Raw genomic sequence first — 24,511 nt, 5'->3', positions numbered from 1 at the left:
ATGCTAAAAAAATTAGAAGGCTACATGCCTACATTGCTGTGCTTCTAAACCAGAGCTTCCTCAACACTGAAAGTATTCAAGCTCGTATCTCTCTGTACAAAGATTAATGTACATGGATGTCTTACACCTCATGGCCCAAATCATGTGTCACCACACTGAAGCACTTACAGCTACTGCTCTTTAATCTCTTGCTATTTTTCATATGAAAACCCAATGCTAAATCAAAGGTTAAAGTGGAAAGAGTTTCTTTTACTTCAGAAAGTACAATAAAGACAAACAGCACAGTATAATCTGGAAGACCCACCATCAGCACTTGGAAGCTAGTAGTGCTTTCCTCCCTACGGAAAAGACAAAGATTAAGACCAAAGTTCTTCATTGTGCTGAAGATCTTAATTTCTAAATGGGCAGTCAGCCCAATGATACAGGAAAATACCGCATATCACATTCCTGTATCTGCATACACATTTCCACTGTGGGAAAAATCAGTGTGTGAAGAGACATTAGACATGGTGTTATGAGACACTTGCCATTACATCAATACCTAAGCAACCTATGCACGTGTTTTAACTTATCCTTATGAGATGTAGATCTTAACATCACAAAATGGAAAACTGCATAGAATAGCTTGAAAACATCAGGCATAATGTTTTTACGTATCTCTCTGCTGATTGACTGAAAAAGCCTAACACCCCCTGAACATCCAGAAACAAACACAAAAATCAAGACAAAACCATAATCTAAATAAACCTGCAGGCCACATGACTCACAATTTGGCAGTCAACTACAACAAGCTCAGTAAGAGTGACACTGCTGAAGGCTTAGCTACAATTGGGAAAATTGACTGGATGGTCAACCTGGTGTCATTTACGTTTCATCCTTCAAACGATGACCAGACAAATGTTGATATATGGAAATAGCACTCAATTCAATTAGACAGGCCTAGGAAGCACGGCACAAGGAGGAGAGATTTCAACATTGAATACTATGAATAATAAAGACAGAATAAATAATCATTCTGACCAAATGTGAGAATTCTGACATTTAGGAAAGGAACTATATCAACCATAAGAAGCCAGTATTTAGTTACACAGAAAATACAGCTGGATCACATAAAATGATAAGCCACCCAAGACTGCCCAACAATGGCCTTAAGGCCAGGCATGCCCTGACTGAGATGGCAAGTGTATGGATCCAAATCTTTTTCACTCCTAACACAGAAATGAAGACATTTTTCAATTAAAACTAATAGCAGATAAGAGCTACCAACAATTCTCTCTTTGTATTTGTGGGTGGCTAATCTAGAATTTGTGCTATTGTAATTAACATCAGAACTGGGAATTACTAGACATCTATTTTATCCAAAAAATTACAAATGAAATACTCTCTCCAATGTCAAATAATTGTCAAGAAATCTTCCACAGCCAATATTTCTTCATAGCGCAATAAATGCTGGCCATCTCACAGTCAACTCATTAAAGAGCTGACACTTTAATTTGTGCTATCAATAGTGTCCTGTTGTGTTTTCTAACAGAGAGAGAACACAGCCTTCCCAATCGAGAGTCAGAACAAATCATGCACACTGCTGTTCAGTGACCTATCATTGCTAATATAAGGAAGAAGGCATACGAGCTTTCATCGGTATTTTGCCAATTTCCAGCGTTACACAGTGTAGCCACTGAGGGATTTTTATTCTTCCTACATTTGGGACCCACTGCTTAGTGGAGGTCTGTCCTACAGGCAACTGAAAAATGGGATGCCCAAGACAGACAAAGAATAGATATGTGACAGAGAATGCAGTAACTTCAGCTCTCTGCTTGTTCTCTGAAAGCCAACAGTAGGAATCTACAATGAATGAAGACAGTCTACTAAATAATTTATGACATACAGCCTACTTCTAAATGATTTTTTTCCCTGTTAGATGTGCATTAGCATATGGGAGCCCAACATAAGGAAAATCTTATCTGGTCTCAGAAAGAAAAAATTTCCCATCCACAACGTTACTTCAGGTTAGACCAGAGCTTAAATTACTCTGAGACGATGCTACCATCTTCTAAGGAAGTCTCTAATCTGCTGAATCACAGCTTGGCATTTGAAATATATCCTTGAACAATCATTATACCAACATAGGCTTCACCTATTACATTCACTGTTTGCATCTCAGCAGACTACTCCACAAAAAAAATGGCATTATAGAGTGCTAGCTTATTCCCAGTTACAAAAGTTTCTAATCTCAGGGAAAACCTTCAGCTAAGACTATACTTTGTATATAAAAATAGCATGCTTTATCTTTACACAAAAATTCCATTCCCCCAGATTTCAATAGATTCCTATGGACCATGCAAAATGCCACAGACCACAGAAGCTACAGTTTTGAATGGATGCTTTTATTGATTTATCAAGCATGAACAGATTTTGTTTGTTAAAAAATGTCCAGATGAATACCATTCATAGCAACTTGTTTCCTCATAGTCACACAGAATATGAAATAATTCAAGAAACAAGCAAAAAAGAGCACCTAATTAGTATCATTCTGTGTATATATGCATGTACGTATACACACACATTGCACTACATCTGTGCTTATACTGTTGTGTGAATACCCATACATCCATACATGTATATACATATGTATACACACATACACAAACATACACACACAGAGAGTACTCACTGAACTAACAGTCCAATGTAGCAATGTGGCCTAACTCCAAATGAAGTATTCTGTGTTAAAATATAAATAATACAGAAAGGCATACAGATAAAAGACCATTCATTTTTTACTTTCACCAAAACCATGACCTGCCTTTGAACACAGTGTCTTTAAAATGAAAATATGTGAGATCACTAGAGATCTTTCCAAGTTCATGGCGTTAACTACATCCAGCTCGATCACTGCTAACATTGTATGGCCAAGAACCGAAGAGTGTTTTCAATTTGTTCACTATAAAATCAGCTTCTAGATTTAATATTTCTAGGGAAAGAGGAGGCACGTGGCCTTGCCACTTGTACTGCAGTAATACATACTTTCCTGTTGGGCAGAAACTTGGCAAAAATCCTAAATTAAGAGTCCCTTCGTCCTGTACATTTTTATAATTGCTTTCACCACTCATCTCCTGTCAATTCATTATAATAATTTTCATGCCATCTCAACTATCTTCCAAACATTCCAGGCCGACTCATCCAGATATGCAACGGGCTGTACTGGTAGCAATGTACTCAGATACAAATGTAATTTCTGAGGATTTATTTACTTTTTCATTTTTGAGCATATTCTTTTCTTTGCTACTTAAGACACAACAATAAACAGTGCAGTACACTGACACTGCATGTACGTACTTTCCTGTATTTATGTCAACCCTGGAAAAATCGGTGGTTCTTGCCTGTGAACCATGGGATACTGTCATAGCAAAAAGCCACATACATTACCAGCAATGTACTGTCATATTTTTCTCCATTTGAGTAATCAGCTAGTAGAGCGTGCAAAGGCAAACCAAAGGAACAAAGACTGACATTTATTTCCTATTAAAAAAGGGAAAAATCAAACTCCGTATGCGTGTATGTATTCATTACCAAGTTCATAAGTTTTCTACATCATCATAAGGCAAACTGTAGTACAGCTTTGTACCTGCAGAATCAATATTTAAAAAATCTGAAGCTGACTTTGGGACCATTTTATTTTGGACCCATTAGTGAACAAAGTGCATTAGGGCATCCTTTTCAAAAGACACCTAAGCATGGTTATAAGCTACTGAACAAATATTTTCTTGAAGTTGGTATTTATACTCCTTCCACACAGGCAGACTTTCACCACTTGAACAGTAACAATAAAACACTGTAAGAAGACCACTCTTTTAAAGTTGTCATATGCCTGAAACATCTCCCAAAATGATCATTTATAAACAAGTACTGTAGTAATTACAAAAGACTTCTACCTCGTAGAAGGAAAAGTGAAAAAATGCACCTGATTCAGCTTTGAGATAAAATAGGTGCAACTTCTATTGACTTCATTGAAGTTCATCCACCAACACCTACATGAATGTAGAGCCTGCCTGTGCAGATTCCTACTATTCCTAAAAATTTGTTTAGTGCTCATTCACAAAGAGAACTGTTCTTTCCCAAACAGTTCAAGACAATTATAATTATGAACAAACTCCAGCTGCAATGTTTCTCCATACAGCTCATGCAAAACAGATTTCCTTGCTTTGTTATTACTACATAATGTACAACAATGAAACATTTGTATTTAATTTAAAACCAATGGTAAGGTGGCTTATGTCTCACTTCCGAGTTATTGGCTGTGCTTGCTGTGTTGAACCTTGTAAAATCAGCAATAAGCATTCACGTGTCTACCATCAGAAACGCAATGTCTTCCATTACAATCAAACCTTAAATGTTGCAGTGTTTTGTCAAATTAGTCTACAGCCAGACCTTGGGGTGGCTCCTCTCCTCCAGCGTTGCCATTTCAGAGATGGTATCAGTCTTTAACGTCCTCAATGACTCTACAGTGTTTCCCAAAGACGAAAGTGAAACTGACAGATGGGAATGTTGTCATCAACAAAATAAATCACCACATGATTTATGCACTCAGATTTCTAGAAGATATTCCATATGCGTTTTGCAAACAGAGAATGCACTGCCCTGTGAACAGAAGTAAATTAAACTTTCTTTTGCTGTGTTGGCTAGCTCTACTTCTTTAGTTGTTTATTTTTATTCTTTTTGGTCTGCACATTCCCATGTGCAAGGTAGAAATTATGAGATTTTGCATTCAATAAGATCAGTAATGATTACTAAAATTGGCATGAATAAAACCAGCAGTACACTGACTTGTCCACCACTGCACACTTTTATCCTTCCAATTTCCTGCCTTTATCCACTGTAAAATAAAATAATGTAATGAGCTGATGAAACCTTAATGAATGTGACCATCAATGTGCAAAACAAATAAGTCATTTTTCAGGTATCCAAACCAGGCTTTCTCTTCTCTCTCTCCCCTTTCTTCCTTTCTTCTTCTTCCTCTTCTTCTTTTTTTTTTTTTTTTTTTTTTTTATAAATAACTTATAAATCTTCCTGAAAGGGACTAAATGCAAAACAAAACAAAAGCAACTGCAAAAAGAGTTCTAAGGTATTATTAAAGCAAATTCTTGTCCTTCTGCATATAGTACTCAGAAAAGAGAGATCTACCCCTTTTCGGTTCTGGCTGGTTTTGGCAGCAACAACTGAGATGCCACGCAGTCCACCAGCTCCAGGTGAGCTCCTGCAGGCAGCTGCCCTGGGAAACACATCCTCCTACTTGTTAGCTTTTAACAGTCATGCCAGCTGCTCAGAGGAGTCTAAGTGATCAGGGATGGGCAAGCCTGTTATAATGGTTAAACACTTATTCCACACAGTGAATGTGGGGCATACGGGCTGCCCAAACGTAATGTCAAAGGTGTAAAGGTGCAGGGAGTTCAAGGCATCATAAAAAGCAAGGGAACCATTGTCATAGTCCAGCAAAATGCCGACCCGGCGGAGATGAGGTGCAGGCTCTATTGGGATTTCTTTGCTGTTGTGTCTCACCACCCAAGTGTTGTTGCAGCGGCACAGCACCCAAGAGGCAGAGTTCTTCCCGATCCACTCATGCTTTGGTGCTGACTTGTATGAAATACCGATGGCATACCTGCAAAACAAACACAGCTCTGGAAAGCAAGTGCCTCTTGTCATGCCCATGTGTCAGAGTGTCAGCCCAAAGGAATCACCGAGGCCTTGGTCTCTTATTTGTGCTGACTGAATTCTAATTAAGTGAAGTTGCAACATAATCTTGGCGCAGAGTTAATTTATGTTTTTCCCATCTCTTTTCATTCTGAGAGGTCAGAGAAACTTTACTGTTCTTCACATTGTTTGTAGTTTGGCTGCTATGGTAATTTTTTGGAGCATGCATCTCTGGTATTCAAAGGGAAAACTGTTGAGTACTCAGGAACTTAGAGCTTAAATCACTGAGCCTCATATTTCCACTTCTAAACAGATGAGCACAGAGGAATTCATTGATTTTAAAGTACTTTGCTGTCTGTCATCTAATCTGATCTCTTGTTGCTCCTATAATATATAGACCAGAAGGAGGAACATAGGAATCAACATCAAAAGACACGTTAAAAAAAAAAAATTGCCATTCCCAAATATGTTTTGCCAGATGTTGGTGTGGTTTTTAGATTCAAATGAGCGTTTTTTGGACGGGGTATTGGGCCAAGTGAAGCATTTGTAGGTGAAGACATTCGCTCTGCAAACCATGATTTATGGCAAGATGTGCAAGGTAAAAGGATTGTGAAAATGTTCCCATTAATGGATATCCACGACAAGTACCTGATTTCTCATATATTAAAGAAATGCTAAAGTTCCTCACGTTTTAGAGACACTGAAGTATTTGTTGTTATATGTTGTTGAGCTTTCAACCAACAGAGATTAATGTGCCACGAGTTATTCTGCTTTCTTGCCTTGGAGTTGGCACAAGCACACAATATTTTTCTTGTTTGAAACACTGGGCATATCTGAAGACCTCACTGATTTTCTGCTCCATTAACTTCCATCAAGACTGCTGCCTTTGAATCTCAAAGGATAACATCTCTTCTACTGACTAAAGGGACCTTGAAACCCAGCCCTGTGTTGCACAGAGGATCATTCAGAAACAGATAAATACACTCCTTCATTTATTGTCTCTACATTCAAACCCTAGGGCACAGACCTAGCACCACTGCTCCTCACCCTTTCCTCAGAATTTCCACCACTGTGAAGTTGGATTGTCTAATTAGCCGCATATTCTGTTTCTGTTTTGCTTCGAAGGGGCAAAACAGAAGGGCAGTAACATCTTTCATATTTAGTAAAGAGATATCACACGTATAAAGTTCGCTCTGTTACAGAAAAAAGATGAAATTTCTTAGCTCTCCATCACACTAAAATCTTAAAGTGTATGTTCTGTAGGTTCAAAAACCAATCAGCCTCAATAACAAAGGAAAAGTTCTGTGTGGGTTGCTAAATATAAGAATGCTCTATCAGGCAGAATAAGTTCCAGAGTCTGAGAGTGATGGAGTTAGGGAAAACAGTCTGACAAACTGTAAAAGTATACGCTTGTCCTGCTTTCGAACCATTCCTTAGGTCTCAGTTATTGATCTCCATGAGAGGAACGGTGCTGAGGCCTTCATGGGCCTTTGGTGTGAATCAATGATTCTCATACATATTTTTATATACATACCACGTACTGCCACTTATAACCACTTCCCAGTAATGCCGTCCGCTGTCAATGAACACATTGCCAGCTACTCCGTAGCTCCCTTGGCTCGTGAATCGCTCTGGTGTATGACTCTTTTTGGAGGAGGTTTCATCACGTTCCACTGTCAGGTTGTCATGAGACACTTTCAGTTTTCTATGAGCAGATTTGGGGTCCAGTTTAAATGGCTGACCTAGATACGCAAAGACAAAGGTAGCAGGAGAACAGTTTGTCTTTAATTTTAAAAAGAGGAGTTGATAGAAAGCATAAGAAAAAAGCATACAAGATTACATAATCATATTAATCTCCTTCTCTGAAGTGTTCTCAAGACAGACTGATTTTGCTCTCTGCACTAGCTGGTTTGCATTGCCAGTTCATTGTCAGTCTCATTGTGCACTAACATCCCTGTGTTGACAATCTCTCAAAAGAGCCCTGCATAATCATCATGCCTATTATCTCTGACCTAAAGGTAACCTGAACGCTCTAATTCTTGCATGTAATTGAAACCAATATACATGTTAATAAAGGTCCGAGGGTTGCTTTTTTCACAGCATATTAGATTTAGAATGTTACATTCTATTAATTCCCTAGGGATAAAGTTCCATAATAACATTTTCATCATTGCTACAAAAAAGTGTTATTTTCAAATCCCACAAAATGAATTTGAAAGTAAGAAAAAGCATTAGCCTTGTCTGTTCCTTCACTCACAGCTTTATTTATAACAAGCACAGTCAACAATTCAGGATCAGTTTTGGAAGGATGCCTACATGGTGCTGTCCTGTTGGATACCACGCATTAATAAAAAGAAGGAAGTGAACTATAACTTGGTCCAGATATTACGGTGTAAAAACACTGCTGAGGTTGTTGATCTTGGCAAGTCTCTTCAGCTGTAGCACAGTGCTTGCAGACAATATCAGGAAACTTTTTGGTAAACCAAACCCTGTAGATATGTAAAGACTGCCACAATTCTGATCAATGAGCTTTGTGTGTTAATAAGCAGGGTGATTGCTTACCTCCACAAAGGTACAGCTAGAAAACTATACTCTATGTGGGCTCCATCAAAGCCCTTTCCCCTTCTTATTGTCTTTCATATCAAGGAAGAAGTATGTAAGCAGAAGATTTGATTGCATGCATAGAAAATAGGCATGAGCACTGTCATGAGGTCTGTGACCCTCTGACACTGACAAGTGAATTTCAAATAAGATGTAAATTGCTCAGTGTTTATGAAGGAACAGTTAAGTACGTTTCATGAAGTGAAACTGAAAGCATTAGTGTGTGAATATGAAGAAATGAAATTCCTCTGAATAGGAAGTCAATATGCACTGATTCCAGATCTCCAGGAAACCGGAAAATGTAGAAATTTCAAGTGGAAAATGATGGATGCGATACTAATTCTCAGTAAATATTACTATAGGTAAGTGCAAAATTAGATAAGAAGTATTTCTAAAGTTATAATCTATTTAATAATATTTATTTATTCATTCATTATGTTTAAGTATGAAATAAATACATTGAATATTATTTGGGAGTGCATTTTGAAATCTTTTTCTTACTATTGGATAGGAGTAAAACATCCACAAGCTGCCTCCTTAGCTGGTTAGTAGCCTTTGTGTCACTGAAGTAGTATCTGAAGCATATCTTTCTCTGTACTGAACTGTATCTGCATAGACCCCTTCTCACAGTCACCTGAGAGGTTGCTTTTGTGCCACACTGGGTCACAAAAAGAGAAAAGGATGAAAGACTGTCATTTCCAGTGGGTCTTCTTACGTGTTACCAAATGCTTGGTAGCAGATACGTGGTTTGTACAAGCAGCAGGACACAGGAATGCAAGCCAGGTAAATAGACCCCGAACTGGTACGTGCCATTCTCTGCACCCTGCTTCTTGCAACACTGAGTTATCAACCCTCTTTGAGCATGCTCCCCCTCAATAAGCAGGTTTCAGAGGGTGCACAAACCCAGTGTTCAATTTCCCAAGATCAAAGCTGTTTATGATGACCAGAGGACTGAGGGGTTGTTGGCCAGGACACAAGAAAAAGGCTGAAAACCAGTCTTAAAATTACCATACTACATCTGCTAATAATTTGTGCAACCACTTTTTTTTTGAAGTGGGATCTCTAACTACTCTACCACCCCAATGAACACCATAAAAAATGAGGGGAATGCAGCTAAAGAAGTTTTCCAGTGTCCTAAGAAAGATCATTCTGGAGAATAAAATTAAAGTAGCAATTATCTTATGAACACGATACAAAACTAAAATGTTTTACTGCAAACACAAGGAAAGGTTTTACTTTGTAGGAAAAAGAATAGATAGGACACTAAAACAAACTGCAAAATAATATTTTCAATCATTTCATATATGAAGGCTCTGTTCCTAAATGTTATTTCCAGTGACCAGAGTACAGATGCTTTTCTGAACAGAAAGTAATTTCTGCAGTAGTGGAGACACTGGCAATCTTGAATCAAGTTAAATAAGTGGCTTTCACTGTGGGAAGCACTGTAAGTTAATCTGCTCTACACTCACGTGTCTTTCAAAGACCAAACCTAAAAAAGGAGAAGAGTGTGTGTGCTGGATTTCACATTACTCACTGTTTGTCTTGAGCTTGCCTGGCTCACTGCTTCTGCTGCCAGCCTGATTAATGGCCTTAACAATGAAGATGTACTTTGTGCCACTCTGTAACCCATGCACGGTGTAGTGGTTTTGTTTGATATTGGGAACAATCATCCAGCTGTCGGCTGAGTTACATAAACCTGCAATTTCAAACCAAGCACATTAGTCATAACATACTAGACATTTTGTAAGAGGGGAACATTTAAAGCACTCCTGAGCATCCAATCACTGATAAAAAATTCGCTTTTCTACCTTTTAAAGTGCTATTTTATTCACTGGGTTGCTACTTAATTCTACTAAGGCATTTCACCAGCCTTCAGCCAAAGTACCTTTTAACTTCTTGCTATATGAAATTGACCATAAAAAAATAGGCATTTAAGAAAAGACTCATTGGAGGCATGAGCAATCTGGGAATTTTCATATCGTTACACAAGGAATTCTTTATTGCTGAAGGATTGAGTACTATGGAGATCCTATCAATCTACCTTTTGGATTAATTAACTCAAGCTTCAAAAAACTAACATAAATAGTAATGCTAGGAGGGCTGTGGAACCTTTTCTGACAGACACGCATTCTTTAGGACCTGAAGGAAATCATGGGAAGCCAAACTAGGTAAAAAATGATCACCGGAGCAAGCTTCAGCTTCTACACTCCAGACTTTGCTAGGATATAACTTAACAAGAAAGTTTTATTGATGCAACTTTTTGATTTCTTTCCCATGGTTAAATGTTAGCTGGGGAAGAGCTAGTTAATTTTCTATTTAGAAATATACCGTTTGGGATATATTTACTTCCTATCACACAAGTATAACATGTAAGAAATAAATAAAACATAATCTGCAATATCATCTGCAAAATAGAAGAATACTCCATCAATATGAACTGATTCAACTGCATGCATCTTTCCTACTGTGACATAGACCGTAAGAATTTCAATAGGGCCAAATGTTGGTCCTGCAACCCTACAGGCTTGGGGAGGAGTGGCTGCAAAGCTGCCTGATGGAAAGGGATCTTGGTGTACTGATGGACATTCGGCTGAATATGAGCCAGCAGTGTGCCCAGGTGGCCAAGAAGGCCAATGGCATCCTGGCTTGTAACAGGAATGGTGTGGTGAGCAGGACTTCGGAAGTCATCCTGCCCCTGTACTTGGCATTTGTGAGGCCTCAGCTCAAGTACTGCGTTCAGTTTTGGGCACCTCAGTACAGAAAGGAGATTGAGGTGCTGGAGCAGGTCTAAAGAAGGGCAACAAGGCTTGTGAAGGGCTTGGAGAATATGGCCTACGAGGAGAGACTGAAGGAATTGGGGCTGTTCAGTCTGGGGAAAAGGAGGCTGAGAGGAGACCTTATTGCTCTCTTCCAATATCTGAAAGGTGCTTACAGAGAGAGCGGGGTTGGTCTCTTCTCACTGGTGACAGGTGACAGGATGAGGGGAAATGGCATGAAGTTGAGCCAGGATAAGTTTAGGTTGGATATCAGGAAACACTTCTTTACAGAAAGGGTTGTTAAGCACTGGAATAGGCTCCGCAAGGAGGTGGTTGAGTCACCATCCCTGGATGTGTCTAAAATACATTTGTATGTGGTGCTCAGGGACATGATTTAGTGGAGGGCTGTTACAGTTAGAGTAGTATGGTAAAGTGCAGTTGGACTTGATGATCTTGAAGGTTTTTTTCCAAATTATGATTCTATGGTTCTGTAACCTGAGCTGTTCTATGATTCCATGATTCTTTAACTTTCATGTCAGTGAGTCACCTGTATTATTCACTGCACATTTTGAACAGCTCCTAGTCTAATGGATCCTCAGTCTGGTAACTCTTTTGTTATAAATGTTGAAATAAATCTAAGTTTACATTAACAAAATACATAGATGTTCACCATCTTTTTTTCTAGCTATACAACTAGAAAAGGTATATGCAAATTAAAGTATATGAATCTGTGTAGATGCATAAGGCTGGAAAACGCAAAGGGAAAAATTCATGACAAACTTTGCCTTGACAGGGCATGGAAAAAGTTGTGGATGCAAATGTACTATTAAACTAGTTTTCAGCTTTTAATCTGGTTGTTTTTTTTACCAGCAAACCAAGAAGCCACCAGTACTTTTAGTTCACATTTTAGCCAATCTAAAATCGTTATGTCATGAAAAAATTAAAAGGCTAACACAAAACTTTAAAGAATACGTGCTGTGATACTGGCTTACAGACTCATCAAAAATTCATTGCCGTAACTAAAAGACTCCTTCCTAATTTGGAATATACTTTTCATAATAAAAGGTCATTAGAAATAGAATTTAGAACCCAGATTTCAAGCAAAAATTCTGAAATGTTAGTCTCAAAGTTCTCTCATATTATATGACATTGTTGAGATGTAAGCAAGTTATTCATCCTGTTGTGCAAATAAGTAATCGAGGCACAGCATCAGGGATTCATATCATCTTGTCATGTAATTGAAGGGCTGCAATGTCTAACCTATGTTTTGTAAACTGTGGTGAGCCTGGAATCAGTCCACCTCTCTAGATGTGAACATCCTAAAAATGCTTCTCTTTAAAATGCTAAATGCTAAAAATGCTTTCTCTTTTTGGCCTGAAGGAGAAGGCTTAGGTGAGATCCCTAACTTTAGGTAGCTGAAATAAAGTGAGATGAATCCATCCACCATTGATTTGAAACCCGGAAGTCTGATCTTGAGGTTGAACACACATCTGTGTCTTTGAACTATCTTATTAACAAGCTACAATCAAGTAAGCTTTATCCAGTTTTTCATTTGTTAAGATCAGACCTGGAGGGACAGACGGTATGCAACTTTTCTCTAGGTCCCTCTGTCTCATCAAGAATATCACTTTTTTTGGTGTTAGGTAGCACTGAAATGAACTGCAAGAATGATTTACTGCAACAAAAATGTTTATTTGCTGTTGTTTTATTTAAAACAGTTTCCTGTTTTAAAGCGGAAAAAAGATTCTAGTTTATTGCTTATTCTCCAGCCAGTCAATATCCTGAACATATGTAGCCTCCTTGTGTTAACTACAAAGGATTCAAATAGCTTCAAACAGCTGGGTATGAATGGGTTTCCTAAGAGGAAGAGTGGAAATAAAAGCAGCAGCATTTAAATATGGCAAAAAATATCTCAATGACTACTTATCCCAGTAAAAATTTGACACAGATTTTAGAGTAAAGGTATACTCTTTCTGTAGCTGAACTACCACATAGATTTTGCACTAAGGCCATTCACCTGGCTCAGTGGTGCTATCGCACAATAAATATTAAGCTAAAATAAAGTGAACTTAAATACTTGATTCAGAAAGAAACCAAGATGACTAAGGAAGGAATTCCTAACTTAGATGCTTCTGATGGAGTATGAAATAGCATCAGTAAGTCTGTAAATGTGATGAATCATAGAATCATCATAGAATTACAGAATGGCCTGGGTTGAAAAGGACCACACTGATCTTCAAGTTTCAACCCCCTGCTATATGCAGGGTCGCCAAACACCAGACCAGGCTGCCATTCTCCATTCTCTCATCCCAAGTATGTGAACTTACACATACACAATATCCATTATCCTTCAGGTACACAAGAATAAGATATTATATTATTAAAAACCCTAGCCAGTAGTTAGATTGCTATGTACATCCATAGCCTTAATCATCTTATGCACTTCTACATCTCGCTGCTGAGGCCTGAAGGCAAAATGCTCACAGGCCTAGATTCATCCCACTTGGCAATGAACAAAGAGCAGAGCTCATGAGTTAGGACTTTATTTACCCTACAATCTCTCCACAGTCAGAAGAGAGAGATGGGAAGCCTCTGTTCAACGTGGCTCATTTGCTAGTGGAAGTCTCTGTTATTTCAAAAGACACGAAACACACACTGGATTTCTTTGTCCCTCTTCTCTTAGGTCTCTCAGGCAACTATTGGTGAATGCACACTGTCTAACTTAGTTCCTTTGCTGCTCCAACAAGCTCTGTGCATGCCTCCACAACAGCGGGTCCATGTGCTTCCTGGCTGTGAGCTACTTGATAACAGGTTTCTAGTTGAACATTGACTCAGGCATTCTGGGAATGAATTTTTGATGATATCAAATGAGAAGTCCACAATTTTTCAGGGTGGGGAATAGTAACTAGTGACAGCCTAATTAAGCTTTTAGGTATGAAAGAATATTTTATCACTACACCAAAAGGTTTTCATCTCCTGTTTTGCCCTATCAGAACAGTGTTTCTTCTTTGAATACAAAAAACAATGGCAGAACGATCAGGGAAGTGAAGAGTACAGCGTGCTAACATGGGCATCTGGGGGTAACATTTGCATGCTCAGCTCCCTACTGCTGGCAGCAGGCTAAGTGAAGCACACATCTTCTCCTCACTGGAGAATCAGCAAGAGCTAAGGGTTTACTATTATACCTAGTCTTGATCCAGGTGAAATTCAGGTTTCTTGTTTCACAAACCCTGGGCTTTTTATAGGATTATACAGGTGGTAAAATGATGTATTTTAAAACTGTAAAAATGTAGAGAATTCAAATTACATCCTGGAATGGTGCAGTGAGCACAGTGATGTCTCATACAGGATGTGTGAGTTTTCAAAATAAGTTTCTCAGAATCTGGAGGTAATAATTTGCAAAGCTTTTTCCCTGGTGTTGGTTATTGATGTGCTTTACAGAACAGATGGGAAAATTCCCAAGGTGTTAATCCTCCTAAAATTTACACTGGGAGATTTTAATAAAATATATCTTCCTGAAAACTACAAGCACAAAAGTCATGGGAAGGTTATTTAATCTTTTGAGTGTTTTAATTACGTTTAAATGCTTTATTTAAATAAATTATTACAAATTCAAATTGGTAAAACAAATACAGTAGGTGAAAGCAACAGATAGCTCTCCACCCCTATCCCACATTCCCATGTGAATGAAAAAACATATGCAGAATTTCTGCAAAACATACAGTGATTTTTTTCTTCTTTCTCCTAGAAATATACTCTTTTTGTATCTTTTTAAGAGGCAGTTTTCTGCCTTGATTTTGTGTCATACTCACTGAAAACCTCAGTAACATTTTGAAAATTGTATGCAAACTGTTTTTAAGAAATTAAAGCTTCCAGAAAGAGACAAAAGATAGATTAAAAAATTGATTGATAAATCACAAACCTTTCAGGTAAGCATGAACTCCTAATTATCTCAGGACAGTTTTGTCAACATACCTTTATCCTATCTCATTGGAGAAGTAATCACAAAACACAGGGAATGTTTTGATGCTACACTGCATCCTCAGTAGAGCAAATTTTCCTATTTTGCTGATGTAACTAACATAAATTCAATTTAACAGAAAAGAGAATTATTTACTCTTTTGTGTTTTGGAGAGTCTTACGTGTTTTTCCTAAAGGTGTCTTTGTTACTGATAGTGAAAAGCTGGATGTTTAAATTTTAAACCTCCTGCAGAACAGTAAAAAAGCTTCATGATAAAAAAAATGCCAACTCAAAAAGTACTTGAAAATTTATTGAAATCAGATATTGAAATCATAATGCACATTAACTAGCTAGTGACAAATTCATTCATAAAGCCTTTACAACATTCAGAGTGCAAGTACTAGATGCCTCTCAAAAAAGCAAATGTGTGAATACAGCTATAAGAACTACTGTGTTAGTAAAAGGCTGCGTGATTTAAAGTTCTATATTGCTCTAATGCACAGAACAGTGCTGCCAAGCACTAATAGCCAAGCAATTTGGCCACATTTGGAAGTAATCTTTCCTGTATGAAATAGGATTCAAAATGAAATACTCCAGTTGGACCTTCTCCACCAAATGTTAACTCTCCAATTTTTCAGTTAATAAAAAAGAATATAGTTGATTATGTTGGATAGAGAATACATTAGAAAAACATAGCATTGCTTGTTTTTGTTACTGAATTCTCAGCAATCTCTGAATGATATATGCCTCTGGTGGGGGAAATTTACTGGGGAGTGGAAAGTGCAGTCAGTCTGGCTCTGTGGTTTTAAGAAATGGATTCCAAAATAACAACTTCCATTAGCACAGTAGGTGGGTTTGTATGCAAAGTGATTCCTATTGTCTCAAGGGAAAAAAAGCTTGTTGGCTTAATACAGTACCATAGCTACTGCCTTGTGACTAATTCATAGCTATAGTAACACAGAACTGAAGATGATCTATGAACCTCTTTACATTACCTACTACAGGGAACATACAATAGCAATGGAAACTTTTGGGGATATGACATAGAAAATTAAAAAATATATGTGCCACAGCATACAAATGCCATACACAGAAAGAAATTTGTGTTAATCTAAACTCTATTTCATTTAAACAACTAATTAAAAGCTATCTTCAGTTAATCAAAACATCAAGATTTCAGTGTAGAGCATGTTAATTCCACTTACAGAGAAAATAGCTTTGTTATTTCACACTACTGAAGTACGTCCCAATATTCTAGGGATGATCTTAGATCCTCAAGCAGGGCAAAGAAAATAATCCAGATAAGTGAAGAAACAACCAAGCAGTTCTATGAATAAAATCATGTTAGTGGGCAAAGCTCCAGTACCAGTGGAAGTTGGAATGAGCTGTGAGAGTCCTCTTTATTAGGAATTTGGATAGACATTTAGCAGATCTATTAGACTTGAGGAGTCCAATTCTTTCACTGAATGTGTTCGACTCGACATTAAATAATGATAAAGAAAGCCTGACAATATTTAGAAAAACCATCCACTTTTATATGCTTGTATTTAACTTGGATTAAACTACAGCTTTCAATGAAATTGAAACCAGCAGCCAAGATATTTATGTAGGAGCTAGCTGCAGTTAAGAAACAAATAAACATGTCAGCCAATCCTTTCATTTCTTTCTCCTTCATTTCAGCTCTTCAGAAAATTTTATAAACGAAGTTTCTTTCCTCTTCAAACTTCTAGTGGCACCATTTTTTTTCCAAAATGATACAATTTAAGTTCAGATTGCACACTGAGTAATTCATGCTATAACCCCCAAATTATCATATTGCATCTCTGAAAGAAAACTAATTGATTGTTTTGCAGATCAAAGCCTTCACACACACATGGGAAACCTGCAGTTCAGTCTCAAAGTGAAATACCTTGTTATTTATTCACTTTAAAGCAAGGAGTAAAACCTCATATCATAAAGGTGCAGAAATGGCACTTTTCTATTCATGTATAGAAGCAATAGCTGACTTGCATAAAGTCTTCTGGCATAAAGCCATAGACAAAAATAGGTCAGAAACAAGCAATACACTGCATTAAGTCATGGTGTCCTGTCTGCTTAATGGACAGATTAAACAGGGAAGCTTTTATTTCCTTATATATCTGATTGTAATGTGTTCCAAATTACTATTACACTTTTGGTATCTACCTTGCTCAGATCTAGGAGCATGTATTGAATTTTACTTGGTCTTTCCAGCATTCTTAAATTTTACCATTGCCCTAAATTAGGTTGCTTAGTAAAATATTAAATTGAAGTTTAAACAAAACATTAATCAGTTTTTCAATGGTCCACTTTATCTTTCATTCAATCCTGAATACCATTTGTGTTATGCAACCTAAAAATACTGCTAAAATGCTAGCATTTGAATCCTCAGATATGCTTTCAGATGCCTTGGAAAACTAATTCCAATTTAGTGATGGAGAAAATTAGGTGCTCACAGCAGCAGCGGAGTTAGCACAAGAGTTTGGCTCAATAGTAGAACAGGACAAACAGCATACCATTTTACCACTGGTATGAAGTATGTAAGCATGTCCTTCAAGACTCACCTTCATCAAAGCATCTCAACAAATTCTGTAATGACAAAATCACTTCCACACTGGGAAGTGCTTATCTAAAGCAAACTTTACCTAGATCAGTGTGTGGTTGAGGTATGTGATTGTAGAGAAAAGCAAATGCCTAGGAAGATGTTAAGTAGCAGGGAAAGCATACAGCAATAATTTCTCACCATACTCTCCCAGGCTCTAGCAGCTTACTGCTCTGGGACTTCCTGAGCCAAGAGGAAGTCTCTAAACTTCATTGTTTTCAGAGGTATTTTTTTTTTTTTTTTTAAATCAACAATATTCTGTGATTCACAATTCAAATATGTGTTGAATGAACAAAATCCATCTTTTGATTGATTGATTTCACACTCCTTCATCTTCACAAAGTAACCATATATCAAATTGTTGTATTCCCAATAAATATACAGGGAACAGGAAGAAGTTAAATGATTTCTCCAAAATTATAGTTAGTCAAAAATTGCTATCCACTGAACCCAGAAGTGCTGACTTCCTAGCCAAAGATTAGGCAATCTTGGAGTGTTTTCTCAGGAAAATAGCTATGTGATGACAAAACAAAACAATCCAAGGAATAATGAGCAGATTTGCTCATTTGAGAAACAAAACAGTGCATGTATTTAATAATCATGAGCTATTATAGAAAATACCAAGAAATATTAGGTAACACCATTATAAGTCAAAGTTAGCATATTAACTGGTGTTCCACCACTGTTTGCTGCCTTAGCCTTCACTGTACTAAGATCTATGCTCAGCAGCCTTGCAAACAGTCAGAGGGAAGATTTAAGCTGCATTTCTGACATAGGCTCTGTTGTCAAAAGGCATGTCATAGATATAAGGGTGGCTGCAGTGTTAACTAACTAATGGCCAGTTCAATACACTCTTCCAAGTGTGTGACTAATCTAGACAGCAGAACTGAGTCCTCACCCCTGCAACAAAAGCTCGATGACACAAGAGACAAATCCTGTCAATGAGAACTACAATTATGATATTGGGAATACTGCTTTGGATTTAAAATTTTAACTTTACGTCTTCCTAGGAAGTTCTTCTTTTGTTCTTGCCATACGAGTACATTTATATTTAAAGGAATGCAGTTTGCAGAGAAATGACAAGGAAATAGAATCAGAAATGAGAAGGTTTCCACTTACTGACAACGTTAGCTTGTCCAGTGAAGATAGTGTACTGAAGCTCGTAAGAGACCACACTGAACTCATCATCTGATGTCCAGTGGACAGTAATAGTATCATAAGAAGCTGTACAGAGCTCTTCTCGAATGGTGGGAGGGTTGGGAGCTGTGAGATACAACAGAAAAGGCTTACCAACAAAATCAATAAAGTATTTCCATCTCACCTCATATTAGGGCATGCATCTGATGTATAAATTTGCAGCAATACCATCCAGCGATTTTTTCAAACCTTTTACTAATTCCAATAACGACTTAAATTGTTAATAAACTGTTGCTAAGGAACTCTTACTATCCATATAGCCATCTAAGAACTCATTTGAAAACACAAAAACATCTTGTATTGAACTAATTTTAAGATGCCATAGCAAAAATTATATGATGATGGTCACAGTAAACTGTTACTGAGTGTGCACAATTAATATGTTTGTTTTACTAGGTTTGTTGCTGATCATCAAACTAAAATTATCAAAGTTTAATTGATGTAAATATCAATAGGGAGAGTCAACAATCTTCATTGTTGACTTGAAAGCAGTGTTTGCTTGGCTTATCTTAACAGAGATTAGCTTAAGTGGTATTTAAGAAATAGAAATCTGGGAAAGACTTCATTTTTTCACACTCAGTCTGTTCAGTCATGTCTGTTTTTAGTTATTTATTAATTATCCCTTTTAATATAGACGCAAATGATTTCTGTTGGCTATACACTCACTATTTTTCAGTTTTATTCAAAAGTTCTTATCATAGCATCATGGCTATATAACTGCTACAGTTAAAATTCAATATCATTGCTAATTAAATAATTATAGAAACACATTTTAATAAAAAGTTGTCCCTCCATTTCATCTTTTTAAATCAACAAATAAGTTTGCTACAGTTTCTCTGTGTAGGAAACTCTGCAGTCTTCTTCCACATTAATGCACGGGTTTGATTTAAAGATCTGTTTCAAGACTAAAACTTGAAGCAAACCTTGTAGGTAAAAACTTTCCTGGTTTGCTCTTTCTATAACGCCAAGCACCTATGTAAGAAAGAAATGAGTCTTTCTTTGGGCCTTCCTGCCTGCTTGTCTCAGTGGGAGCCTAATTCCTAATCATCTTCCCTATATGCCATCATCACGCAAAAAAAATAATTCTTGCACTTAATAGCATTCCTCCCAGCTGTCACAGAGTGAGGAAGGAGGGCACTCAAGCTGAAACAATCACAGTATGTCTGAATTAAAGGAAAAGGAAGGCAACTCTGAATGGCATTTTTGCTGTCAGTTCTTTAACTTCTGTTAACTGCCAATAATGGCCTCAAAAGAAAGTCAACCTGAAGGAATTCCTCCTTTTCTTTTGCAGCAACTTATTTTACTGAGATATCTATTTTGCCTTCCATTAAGAATTTTTTTAGCTCATATTCCTGGTTTACTGATGTATGTTCCCAAGGATTAAAGTACAGATGCATTTGCAAGCAGCCTCTTTCAAGCAAAGGGCATAAGGAAATGTTCAAATGTGTTTCATGATATGACTGTGATTTGTGATGCTCTAAATCTTGTAGCATGGAAGCTTACCAGTGACTTTTCTTTTCTCAGCAGAGGAACCCTTGAGACAGATGGATATTAATAAAGAAAGAGAAAGAAATGAACTAAAATAAGAACAGTCATCTCAGGAGGGGGATATCAACAGAAGGAGGATTTCTTTGAAAACCAAATGTTAGTAATGAACTAAAGTCTTCTCCAATCTTCTCCTGAGCCTAACAGAACAAAACAATATTTGCAAATGCACCTGTTATTACTACAATATAAATAATGAATATTAACTTAGTGGAAAGCAACAATTGCCAACTGCTAAATGAATTGTAAACTGCATTTCAGTAGTATCTAAGTCTCTCTACTCCTTTGAAAATGACAGCCTTGATACTTTCTTTATATGCACACCTGGTTGGCCTTACTGAAGACTGGAGATTTATAGGCCTTCACATAACAAGAAGGACAAGAAACAAAAAAGAACCTGAACCCACACACTGATTAACCCACACACAATTGAGACCACACTGCATGAAACTCGGCTCTTCAACAACACTCATTTAATAAACTGCTCAGAATAAAACAAAACACACTTTCCCTGCAGACTGACAGGGAAATCTGCATGTAAACAGTAGTTTCAAACTTTCAAAATAATGTAGAAGTCAGATTGTAAAATACAATATCCCACAAGACATCCGCTTCTGAAGGGTGTGAGTTCATAAAGTGATTGGAGAGATTGGCCTTTAATCACTTATCCTCACCATTACATTTACCAGTACTGCTGCAGTGCTTGGTTGCCATCAGGGAAGCTCAACAGAGTTCAGAACAACCTCAAGACTCCCACATCTTTCCCATGGCCCTGACTAGGGCACGCTCCATCACTGCCCAGGAATCGGGATTCCAGTACAGCAGAGCACAGCAAAGGAAAAGAAATTCTAATCAGTTCTGCCCAGTCACAGTGTTGCAAGACATACAGCCTCTTAATCCACTTCATAAGCAGTGATCATCCAAGAGCACTTCCAGCCCCAGCTTGGATGTGGCTCTGGGTAGCCTGGTCCAGTGACTGACAACCCTGCCCACAGCAGGGGGGTTGAAACTAGATGATCTTTGAGGTCCTTTTCAACCCAGGCCATTCTACAATTCTATGATTTTAAGGTGAGAATGCAGTACTGACTCACAGTCATAACAAAACCGAAGTTTGACAGCTGATGTTCTTAATACCATTGGATATCTGCAGCCTCCTGTCTGCAAACTGCTATCTGATGTCAGGGAGAGTTAAAAAAAAAAAACAAAAAAAACCAAAAACAAACAAACAAAAAACAACAACAAAAAAAAAAAAAAACAAAAAAAAAACCAAAAAAAAAAAACAAAAAACATGTGAAACAGCTATTGAACACCCCACATTTACAGTCTTGAGTAGTAAGGAAACCTGAAATCAGCAGCAGCAGACTTTGCAGGGCACAAAGAAAATTACAGCAGTTTAAAAAACTGCTTCCAAACATCTTTAATTCTTCTTGGTCATAGCATGGAAGTCTCCATAAGAGAACCAGGGCAGACATCTGGCTGTCTGTCCAGTCACCGCTTCAGTCACTCTGACTTTGATATACCTGCATTTATGAATCAACACTCCCAGGAATGAAAGCTATTGCCAAAGGCTGCTTTAGTCCATTTGTTGACTTCAACTCAAAAATGCACAGACATAATAGTTATTTAATAATAGACTATTTAAATAGTCAGGAATCATGTCTGAGGTGCCTGAAAGGTAATCACTAACCTTAGCAAAGCAGTTCTTTAAATTTACTCCTAGAAATAACAGAATGGTTATAGAATACAGAATGGTTTAAAGATCACCTGGTCTTAACCCACCTGCAATGTGCAGAGACACCTTCATCTAGAGCAGGTTGCTCTGATAAAAGGAATATTAATATCGCTGGATATGGAGGTCAGGAAGCTGCTCTGAATCCCTCAGCTGTTATTTACTGCCTCCTTGATATATCATGATACCAGACTGAAACAATGTGAAAATAACTTGAAAGGCACAGTCACATCACATTGAATGTACTACTAACATGCCAGACATGAACTGGCAGCTGGAACTCAGCCAAACCACCATGTATGCGTGGTCTTTGGGAAGGAAACTTTGGGGGATCTTTGGGGACTGGAACTATTCATGAACAACTGAATGGAAAGAGATTATAACCAAAGGATGGGACTGAGTTGGTTGAAGAATGGCTTTACTATTTTAATAGTAAAAGTAAGTTAGAAGGAAGGACAAACTGCATGGGTTTCAAGAATGAAACTGTTTCCATGTGAAAAAAATCCTGGCGTACACCAGAAAACACATATTTGTTAGTGCAGTTTTAACTAAAGAGATGGATGAAGAAAACATATCGTTTCAGATGGGATTTCTGAAGCAGGGAAAAGTGCAAGATGAAAGGATAGATGTTGCTGCAACTGATTTCACAGCATTATAACATAAGAAAAGTATTTCTGATTCACAATGGATAAAAATGTTCCTACCTCAACAACACTATGCAGAGAATTTGCAAGTCACAGGCACTGGTATCTAGCTAGACACATGTTAAGGAAAAAATGAGTTCCAGATGAAAAGCCTGAGCAACTGGCAAGATAGAATACTTTCAAAAGACATTCAGACTACAGATACCAAGGAAGAAACAGTCAGAGGAAGATTAAGGGTATTGTTTTACTATGCTGAGCTTGACATCTCAATGTTGAGCTGGCAACTTTCAGAGAGAGAGCAGAGATTTTTATTTGGATAGCAGAAGCTTTGGAATGACTGAAAGAAATAGCCTAGGAGGAAAGAAGGATTCAAGTTTCAATGTGCCACACAGAAAATGGCTTGGGAAGATGGAAGATGAAGAAGATCTGATGTATAGCACACTGCGGAAGAAACAAAGAAGAAAATCTCCAGAAGATACCTGTGGTCAACTGCTTTGAAAGCAACTGACGGCAGAGAGAATGAGGTTGGAATTTAAGCTTTGACATTTTGTTCAGAAGCAGTACAGATGTTAGACGTAATATAGGCATCCACTCCTAATAGGCAACAAAGATGTATTGCTAGGACTTGCAAATGGTCTTTGTTTTACTTAACTGAAACATGATAAAGGTAAAGCCCAATTCACTCTGTCACTCAGATCTCAGTGTAAAATCTACAAAGATTGCATTCATCAATCTGAAAGGAGAAAATAACACAAACGTTCCTCTAGCATTTCTGAATAATAATAGAGAAGAATCAAGTGCATTAGACTTTCAGGATTATATATATACACATACACATACGCATTACATATACATAGATAATGCATTACACATAGATGCATTTACATACATATTTCTTAAGTTTGAATCAGTCACATTTTATGTTCAGTTAATTCAAACATGTTTTGGAATTTGGCATTGCAACCAGATGATATTCATTAATATGAAGAAAAATAGTAAAATATAGGGTCAGCTAAAAATGTTTTTCACTCAGCATCAAAGGCAAGGATGAAAATGGTAGATTAGTGTAAAGCAGCTTAACAGCTTGATATACTGCAATATATATATTTCTCCTAGACTGGATTGTGGTAAATTTTCCAAGACTGTGAATGATGTAGGAAGAAGGCACAGAAGGAGCACAGCCAGTATGATGGGTCGCAAAAGGAATCCTCGTGGCACTGACTGAATACTGCAGCAAGACTGCCCTTCATTTTGGAACAGACACATCCTTCATTTTCTGCACTGCACAGCAATTAGACTGGTGATATTGACATGTGATGTGCAAAGAGATGAAGATTGGGGGATGGGGGAACAGACTGCTAAATGCATTTCGTCTCAAATACCTTCAAATATCAAAACCATAATTATCTACTTTTGAATGAGACTTTCCAGCCTTTGTTTGGAGCCAATTAGGAGAAATAGGCACCTCCAGAATAGTCAGTTGTGTGGTATACCTGACTCAAAATGAGGCGGATTTTCCTCTTCTCTGACAATAAACAATTTGAGGCCAATTATTCTACAGGAGATACTTAGGTTCACGCAAATGAGTCTGGCATTTTTGTTAACTTTTCCTTTCATTTCCTTGTCTTTTTACAACCTTAGGTTGAGCCCTCAATTTTGGTGCAAAACTTCAACAGACATTGGGGGGGAAAGGCAATGAAGAGAAAGCCAGACATCTTAACATTTAACCGGTAGCAACTGGACAAAAAAAAAAAAAAAAAAAAAAAAAAA

General features: G+C 37.5%; 1 protein-coding gene across 4 annotated transcripts in view; it reads right to left on the bottom strand.

Moving 5' to 3' along the window:
* Nucleotides 1-2,434: 2,434 nt before the first annotated feature.
* MID1 (midline 1) overlaps nucleotides 2,435-24,511 on the bottom strand; it is a 237,697-nt gene continuing 215,620 nt past the window's right edge. For all 4 annotated transcript variants that reach the window (XM_042810881.1, XM_042810879.1, XM_042810882.1 and 1 more), the window contains exons 7-10: nucleotides 18,746-18,889; nucleotides 9,824-9,985; nucleotides 7,223-7,430; nucleotides 2,435-5,656 (exon numbers count right to left, since the gene is read on the bottom strand). In XM_042810881.1, the coding sequence (XP_042666815.1) occupies nucleotides 5,308-5,656; nucleotides 7,223-7,430; nucleotides 9,824-9,985; nucleotides 18,746-18,889 (863 nt within the window). In that variant the 3' untranslated portion in view covers nucleotides 2,435-5,307. The remainder of the gene's footprint in view (nucleotides 5,657-7,222; nucleotides 7,431-9,823; nucleotides 9,986-18,745; nucleotides 18,890-24,511) is intronic.

This window comes from Centrocercus urophasianus, unplaced genomic scaffold (genome assembly GCF_019232065.1).
Source record: "Centrocercus urophasianus isolate 14NV4802_14NV808 unplaced genomic scaffold, USGS_Curo_1.0 seq_12, whole genome shotgun sequence".
Taxonomy (NCBI): Eukaryota; Metazoa; Chordata; class Aves; order Galliformes; family Phasianidae; genus Centrocercus; species Centrocercus urophasianus.
The sequence above is the reverse complement of the archived record's forward strand: the minus strand, read 5'-3'. Positions and strand labels throughout refer to the sequence as shown.